Source organism: Mustela lutreola, chromosome 12 (assembly GCF_030435805.1).
Source record: "Mustela lutreola isolate mMusLut2 chromosome 12, mMusLut2.pri, whole genome shotgun sequence".
In the NCBI taxonomy this organism is placed as follows: domain Eukaryota; kingdom Metazoa; phylum Chordata; class Mammalia; order Carnivora; family Mustelidae; genus Mustela; species Mustela lutreola.
In genome coordinates, this window is record NC_081301.1 from 15,013,554 (window position 1) to 15,022,655 (window position 9,102).

The 9,102-nt window shown below is 43.6% G+C and overlaps 1 protein-coding gene across 2 annotated transcripts in view; it reads left to right on the forward strand.

The window, feature by feature from the left end:
- Positions 1-3,157, forward strand: part of BRINP1 (BMP/retinoic acid inducible neural specific 1) — a 170,726-nt gene extending 167,569 nt beyond the window's left edge. For both annotated transcript variants that reach the window (XM_059142617.1, XM_059142616.1), the window contains one exon: positions 1,556-3,157. In XM_059142617.1, coding sequence (XP_058998600.1) covers positions 1,556-2,696 — 1,141 coding nt within the window. In that variant the 3' untranslated portion in view covers positions 2,697-3,157. The remainder of the gene's footprint in view (positions 1-1,555) is intronic.
- Positions 3,158-9,102: the final 5,945 nt, after the last annotated feature.

Consider the following 9,102-nt stretch of genomic DNA (forward strand, 5'->3'; position numbering starts at 1 on the left):
ATTGAACTATACCAGGCTCTGTGCTGAATGCTTTAAATATCATCTCACACAGTCCCCCCACCCCACCCCACAGCTGCCGAAGGTGGGCTTCATCACGCTCATTTCGGATGTGCATACTGAGACTCAGAGACACGAAGTGACTTGTCCCTGGTTACAGGCCTGAGCTTTGAACTCGGTTCTGCTTGGGCCACTGCACCTGCTCTTCACTCTCAGGCTCTCCTGCCGCCATCTTGGCGCACAGGCTTGGGGGCCGTGGCTCCAGGGTGCAGGCAGTACGGTTGAGGTTTTGCTGACCTCTCCTGCCCCAGGCAGTTCGATGCAGGAGGGCTTCTCTTCCCAGGCTCCTAAAATGGAGATTAGGACCCACTGCCATCGCAGCCATCACTGTCGTCATCAGCATTACCACAGCACATTGTGGCCTGAAGAAAGCCTTTCTGGACTCTTGCTTGACACAGATTTAAAAACAAAACAAAACAAACGAATAGCAATGAGCCAAGAGACTTCTCCACTCCCTCGCTGTATGGCTTTGGGTCCTTCACGTCACCTCTGAGCTGCTCTCTCCATATCTGTAAAATAGAGCCGAGAGTCCCTTTGCAGGAATAATAAGAATTAACTTTTTTATCGAGTCCTTAAGACTAGATGGGTTTGGGGAGAAGGCTTGGCATAAAAATCCATGTCCTCCTCACCACAGCCCTGCATGGTAGTGACAATGAGGGAGGTGAACGAAAACCCCCGGCACCGCCTCAGCGCCTGAGTGGAGAAGCCAGGACTTGAAGCAATCTCTGACTGACCTCAAGTCCCAAGCTATTTTCAGGGTGTTGTTGTGAGGCTCAAGTGAGAGAATGGAAGGGGATGTGCCCTGTGCAGGGTAAAAAGTGCCAGACACATGTAAGGGATTCTTTGTAGCATGGAAGATGGCCAAGAGATGACTCGCACAGAAATGAGGAAAGATGAGAGGCCACTAAGCTGACCGCCTTCCGTATTTTTCCCTATTCTGCGGCTGCTGCTTATCTCATCTCGTATCTATCTTCACTGGAATGTTTCGGTGGCGGCAAATGGGGGACAGGCTTGGGTAGCGTTTGTAAAAGAGCAGAGGGCCCCTGAGGAAGGGAGAACCTAGAGACCCGTGCTGTGATGCAAGTCCCACTGAACCGAGAGTTTGGAGCGCGGGGGCAGAAGGCGGTGACGTCATTCTTACCTGTGAGGATCATGTAAGATCATCAATGTGGAAGCACCAGGTGATCTCTAGAGTAACATAGACTATAATTTGTTTTTGTTCGAAGTGGTCGGATGTCATATTACCTCCTGGGCAGAATCTGGGAAGGGGGCTGAAACACGTGATGCCCATCAAACACACAAACCCCTGAGTTCTTCTCCGTGGCTGAGTTTTGCGGTCTGTTTTGATCTGGCAGGGGTGTTTTGAGTTCGGACAATCTAATTTCCTGGATCCAACTCCTTTGGGGCTACTGTATAGCAGAATCCTGTTGCTGGAGGGACTTATTCCAGCCCACCCCTGGTGGCTAATAACAGTCTCCATTTTCCTTCTATCCCCCAGGACAATTCAGCAGTGGCTCGCAAGGGTCCAGTCGCTTCTCTACTGCAACGAGAACGGGTTTTGGGGAACCTTCCTGGAAAGCCAGAGGAGCTGCGTGTGCCACGGCAGCACCACGCTGTGCCAGCGCCCCATCCCCTGCATCATAGGCGGGAACAACAGCTGCGCCATGTGCAGCCTGGCCAACATCTCGCTCTGCGGCTCCTGCAACAAGGGCTACAAGCTCTACCGCGGCCGCTGCGAACCCCAGAACGTGGACTCGGAGCGGAGCGAGCAGTTCATCAGCTTCGAGACCGACCTGGACTTCCAGGACCTGGAGCTGAAGTACCTGTTGCAGAAGATGGACTCGCGCCTCTACGTCCACACCACCTTCATCAGCAACGAGATCCGCCTTGACACGTTCTTCGATCCGCGGTGGCGCAAGCGCATGTCCCTCACGCTCAAGAGCAACAAGAACCGCATGGACTTCATCCACATGGTGATCGGCATGTCCATGCGTATCTGCCAGATGCGCAACAGCAGCCTGGACCCCATGTTCTTTGTCTATGTCAACCCCTTCAGCGGGAGCCACTCCGAGGGCTGGAACATGCCCTTCGGGGAATTCGGCTACCCGCGCTGGGAGAAGATTCGTCTCCAGAACAGCCAGTGCTACAACTGGACTCTCTTGCTGGGCAATCGGTGGAAAACGTTTTTCGAGACGGTCCACATCTACCTACGTAGTCGGACTCGGCTACCCACCCTCCTGCGAAACGAGACTGGCCAGGGCCCCGTGGACCTGTCTGACCCCTCCAAGAGGCAGTTCTACATCAAGATCTCGGATGTGCAGGTGTTTGGGTACAGCCTGCGGTTCAACGCCGACCTCCTTCGCAGCGCCGTGCAGCAGGTCAACCAGTCCTACACGCAGGGTGGCCAGTTCTATTCCTCTTCGTCTGTGATGCTCCTCTTGTTGGATATTCGGGACCGAATTAATCGCCTGGCCCCTCCTGTGGCCCCGGGGAAGCCCCAGCTGGACTTGTTCTCCTGTATGCTGAAGCACCGGCTGAAACTGACCAACAGCGAGATCATCAGGGTGAACCACGCCTTGGACCTCTACAACACCGAGATCCTCAAACAGTCGGACCAGATGACAGCCAAGCTCTGTTAACCTGAGACTCCTTGCCGTGGGCTTTCCCTTTTGTTGTACAAACGTAACAGAACAAAGCAAAGCAGAACAAAACACAACACAAGTTTGTAAAATGTAATTAATATTCAAAGAAAAGGAGGAAGAGTCTTCATTCGTTGGAAACGAAAACGTTCTAGCAACTGTATAAAACCGTCGGGCATGTTTGTTATCTCTATATTCTGTCATGAAGAAGGGTCTCAGCCTTTGGAGGAGCTTGGAGGGGTTGCTTCTTAGGCCTCAGGTGCTGTATTGTCGGGGGAGAAGGGGAGAGCATATGCAATGAATTGCCAAGATCTCTGCTGTGCAGGTGCTAAGATTAAACGCTAAAAAGAAAGAGAGATATATGTAATGTACAACCGACACTGCCATTTTTCCTTGTGGGAGGAAATGGACATAGATAAAGATATTTCTTGGGTTATGATTTCTTCCCTCTCTATGCCTAATTCCTTGTGGTTCTTTTGACTCATTCTTGCACAGGGGTGGGGATGCGATGACCGTGCTATCTTACCCTTCTGAAGATGCTCAACAGCTGAAGCTGGTTGAAGCAGGACAGTAACGGGGTTTGCAGGGAAGAAACAGATACATCATCACAGGGTGTGAAAACAATAAGGGCCCTCAGTTATCTGCTGTCACACTCCTTGATTTAGTTTGTGAAATAGGCATGGAGAGAAAATGGCATGCCCATGGCCACACATAGCTACGACCTGAATAAGGATTTGAACTCTGCCTTTGACCCCCTTGGCAGAGCTCCTCCTTCTAAATCACACCAGCCATTTTGTAGTTTCTCCTCCAGCTACACTGCCAAGGGATGAGGCATTTTTCCGTCTCAGGTTGTTTTGATAGCTTTTTTTCTTTCAATTGAAAAAACCCCTCTCATCTACTTTCTCTAAAAAGCAATGGTCTCAGATTTCTTAGAAGTCCTTTGCATATTAAAATTTTGTTTAAGTAAAAATCAATAACCACAATAAACTATAATGGGGTCAGTTCTAACATGGCACTGCTCTACCAGGCAGACTTCCCCAAATAAGTATGGGAAAAAAATGATCCTTTGACAAGCTCAGAATGAACACACACACACACACACACACACACACACACACACACACAGCATGTACACACAAATTATAACACTGCCGTTTCCTTGGCATCTATGAAGGTGAGAGGCCTTGTTTTGGGACTTTGTAGTTAAATTGAAAGGAGAAAGAGAAGTCATTTCAGAGCACTCCTGTAGAGGATTTGGGCGGATACCACTTCTTAGCCTTCAAGATCTCTACGTTTATCGTTTTGGTGAGGCGGTACTTGCTAGAGGTGCTTCTGAACATCCAAATCTTCGTTTCTATATTGTCAGAGAAATAGGATCACCAATTTCAGGGTCAAAAGGAAGAAATGGAATTCCTCTGGTTTAAACTTCTGCCCAGTCCAAATCTAATCTCCTTCTCACCATCTTAGGGAGATCACCACCATTTACCAGCTTGACCATTCCAGCGGCAGGAAGCTAATTAGCTTTTCCACGTTCCTTGAATTCCTCTTCTGCTGAAAGGGAACAATAATGTTCATTCCATTTTGTGTTATAAAACAAATCTAGTTATTAGATTGTTCTTCCATACCTTGGCCAGCCTTTGCATACCTTCCACTCCCTGGTTCCAGTTTTGGAATGTGAATTTCTCTCAAGTTAACGCTCTTCTGGATACAATACAAAGACCTATCTCAGGGGTCACCACAGTCTGTGATAATACGACTCAAAGATTACCACATCCCTAATATAGTTTAGAAGTAAAGAATTTCCTAGTGTGTGTTTATGTGTGTGTGTGTGTGTGTGTTGGCGGTGAGTTGGGGGGATTAAGTCTTTTTTTGGGGGTAGTGGTAAATTCCAACTTTAATGTTCCAGTTTTTAGCATGAATTAGCATATATTCTGATAATGACTTTAACAATAACTTCCATTTCACATGCACACAGGTTTTTGGACCTCAGCTTTTGAGGATTCATTGTTCATTTAGACTAGAAATCCTTTCATGCCAGAGATCACATCGCAGATACTCATCAAGTATAAGATTTTGCAGAAGGTCAGCAAACCATCAAACATCTCTTCAATGCCTATTAGATGAATGGGGTATGTCAGAGAAACAAAAATTTGTAAGGACATGGTCTATACTTTTGTGCCACTCACAGACTAATGAAAAATACGGACATATGAACCAAATTGAAAAAATAAACAATAATTAAACAGTACACCATGATGAGTGCTATCGTGGGGTCAGGCACACGGAGAGAAGCCCCGGAGAAGTTATTTTCTCTCTTAATGAGGTTGGCCAAAGCTTTACGTGGGCATGTTTATTCTGAGTGTTGAAGTGAATCAGAGTTGAGCAAATAGCAAGAAGAAGGGCCAAAGGAAGAGAAAATGCAAAATATTTATACAAAGGATAAATACGCATGGTATATTTGAGGGTCAGGTAACAGCTTTAAAACTGTGGTTTTAAATGGGAAGCCTAACAAAGACCGTGAGGATTTTTTAAGTCTGTATGAGAAGTGGAAACCATGACCTGCTAAACGGATTTAAGACTGACCACCTCTCAGTGGCCTCTCTTCCTTTTTTCCTTTCCTCTCTACCTTCCAAGCACTTCAAGAACTCACGCTATAGGAACCCCTGTACTTGCACTTAACAGATCACTAGGCGATCTTTAGAGGCATTCTGCTACTTAATGCTTAATCACAGTTCTGTTAGGGCCTTCCACCTGAGTTCATTCCCAGACTGCACCAGTTGTATGTGCAGGAAAATCCCCTTCCCTTCACCTTGAAGATACTGACTGCATCACTTCATATTTCAAAGAGAACACAGCAATGTCCAATGATTGGAAAGGTCAGGAAAATAGAGAAATTTTCAAGGAGAGAGAAAGATTCAGACATCAAAATATTTATTCAAAGGCAAAAGAAAAATACTTTGCTATATAAAAGGACACAACGTTCTGTGGATTTTCCAATGTCTCCTGCTTGGGTCTGGCCCTTTGAGCTAACAAGGTTCCTCTCCAGCTGAGAGGAAGAGAAGCCTGAAGCCTTCAACTGAGATTTTAATTCAATTAGTGTCTTACCAATTTGATGCAGCAACCAAGGACCTATGATGTCTGATTAATATGCTGATGCTAAGGCAAAAGAGTGAACAGAATGCCCATTTGGATAAGGCCTGGCAGCAAAGCGTGGCATTGCCATGGAAACTGCAGAAAGCCATTAATTAGCTATCAGATAAAATCATTGGAAAATTCTGGACCCTGGCATATCTGCCCCCTTCAAAGAGGAGGGCAAGAAGAGGTCATACTAACAGCAAGGCTCCCTTCAATGATTAAAATCGTAGTTGTACACATGTCACAAAGTGGAAGAATGATTGGGAAGTAAAACAAATGGACATAATGAAAGAAAAGAGGTTTGGGGATTATTCAAATCCAAGAATATAATTTTTAATGTTATAGTATCTTGTTGGGTTTCCTATGCTGATAAAGTTACCTCAATGACAAACATTTTCTCCTAGTTTCTGTTCTGTGCAAAGAAAGGGAGAATAATACAGATCCACTGCATGGTGATAAGTGATCAGGGGGAGGAATCATAGAGTCAGAGAGTGTGGAATGATTAACCCATAAAATAAAAGATAGTTTGTATAATGTTCACATTTTTAAAAATTAAAATTAAAAAACTAAAAAGGCAGAAAAGGAGAAAAAGAATTAAAATAGCTAGCTACATATACATAATAACAAAATTTACTACACATATAATCACAATAAACGTAATTGGACAAAGCTGGTGAGTAGAAAGACAGGTAGACTACACATAAGTTTTTAAAAATAAAGGGAAAGAAGGTTTCAAAATAAAAGGATAAAAATATGCTAGACAAATATTAACTAAAAAGATGTCACACTGGTAATAACAGTCAAAAAGACTTTAAGGCAATATACATTAATAGTATTAAAGTTCAATTTAGCAAAGAAAGTGAGACAAGTGTGGACACATACAACCATAGACTCAGAATGGGAAAGAGATCAATAAAGAACTATAAAATTTCAACCTTTAGAGATGAGGAATTATACCTAAAGTATTCTGCAATAATTTCAACAATAACCATGATTATAGTCCCTCTCCATTATCGCCAAGTGAAGGGTTGTGTAGCACAATCTATCCAAGAGAAGAATCAAGAAATAGCTTGATTACATATTAAACTAATAGGATATACAAACACACATATAATGTTCTTGATAGATATACACACATATGTAATATACTAAATAATATATAGTATCTGTACTATTATACATACACACACTATAGCATCTGATTATACTATATTATAATCTATATTTCTTATTAAGCCAACACCATCTTATATATGGGGATTTTTCCAATTGAAGATCAACTCAAATCCTTGGATGGTTTTAAGGAGCCTAGGTTGAGTGCAGAGCACTCTCTTCCTGGAAACTGAGTATTAGTGGTTCCTACCCCATCAACCTTAAGAACCTAAAAGGAACTCTTCTTTCTCTCCAAATCATTAACAGAGCTTGCAGTTACAAATAAGGTCACTCCTTGATTTTCTATATCAGATCTAATTGTAAGCATTCTGAATCAAGGCATATGGTACATGTTCTGTCCACTTCCGTTCAGAATCTGAATCAAGGCATATGGTACATGTTCTGTCCACTTCAGTTCAGAATCTTCATTCTTTCTCAATAGATTCGCAAATCGAGATGAATGGAAGGAAAAGAATGGCACAGATTTGAATTAATGGACAGGAAATCATCTCAAAAGTCAAAGAATTAATTTGAGGGGAATTATAGATCTCTGAGAAATGTGAAAGCTCTGGGCTCTTTCTCAGTAAAAATGTACCATCAGTTACATTTTTTTTTAAAGATTTTATTTATTTTATTTGACAGAGAGAGAGATCACAAGTAGGCAGAGGGGGAAGCAGGCTACCTGCTGAGCAGAGAGCCCGATGCGGGGCTCGATCCCAGGACCCTGAGATCATGACCTGAGCCAAAGGCAGCGGCTTAATCCACTGAGCCACCCAGGCGCCCCACCATCAGTTACATTTTTGAATAATGTTTCATAGATCCCTTGATGACATTTCTTGGACATCTGGAAGACTACAAAACTTCATTAAGTACCTCAGATCTAGGTTAAACTTTCTATTTTACAAAATTTAAGCTTCAGCTTTTGGAGATGAGGAGTCATGCTCAAAGTGATTCTACAGGTTTGGAACACTTAGCATGAGTTTAGTTCCCTTTTCACTATCTCAAGTATATGTTGGCCTAGGATCACATATGAAGATAATGTAGCTTATACTGCAGAATCCTGCCCTTAGGGAAGGCAGTTGTTTGTTTGTTTGTTTTTAATTTTATTTATTTATCAGAGAGAGAGGGAGTAGCAAGCAGAGAGAGAAGCAGGCTCCCCACTGAGTAAGGAGCTCCATTCCAGAACCCTAGGATCATGACCTGAGCTAAAGGCTTATGCTTACCCACTCACTGAGCCACCCAAGTATCCCAGAAGAGAGGTTTGTTGTTTTAGTTTGTTTGTTTTTTTAAGTTTTTATTGATTTATTTGAGAGAGAGAGAAGGAGAGGAAGTACAAGCAGGGAGAAGGGCAGAGCAAGAAGCAGACTTCCTGCTAAGCAGGGAACCCTAAGTGAGGCTCCACCTCAAGCCCCTGAGATCATGACCTCAGTCAAAGACAGACAATCACCTAACTGAGCCACCCAGGCACCTCAAGGAAGGCAGTTTTTTTATATAAAGAAACCTCTTGAGGAAAATGGCAGTTATGGTCACTTTAATAAAACCTAATATATACCAAATTCCAAATGTATTAAGTAGATATATTCTCCATAAGTACTAACTTAAAGAAAGAGGTCTCTAAGCTGGAAAGCAATGACTGTAGTTGAAGGATATCAGGGATGCTTTGATAAGTCTGACGTCATCAGAGAATAAAGAGTCTTGTCCACCGAACCTAGTACAGGGTACATGAAGTTTGAAGGAGAAGATTCTGTGTGCTGTAATAAAAATACCATAGGTTGGGTGACTTGGACAACAAACACTGATTTCCCACAAATCCAGAAGTCCGAGATCAAGGCACTGGCAGGATTGGTGTTGGTGAGAATCCAGTTCCTGGTTCACAGAAAGCTGTCACCCCACTGTGCTTTCATACAGCAGAAGAGGCACGAGTGCTCCCTGGGGTCTTTTATGGGGGCATTGATCTCATTTATGAGAGCTTCATCCCCATGACCTAAGCACCTCCCTACCTCCTAATACCACTACCTCTGAAGTTAGAATTTCACATGGGAATTTGGGGGGGAACTGTAAAGGAGAACACAAAAATTTAGTCTGTAACAGTGTTAAATCAGCAAAAGGAAAAAAAAAA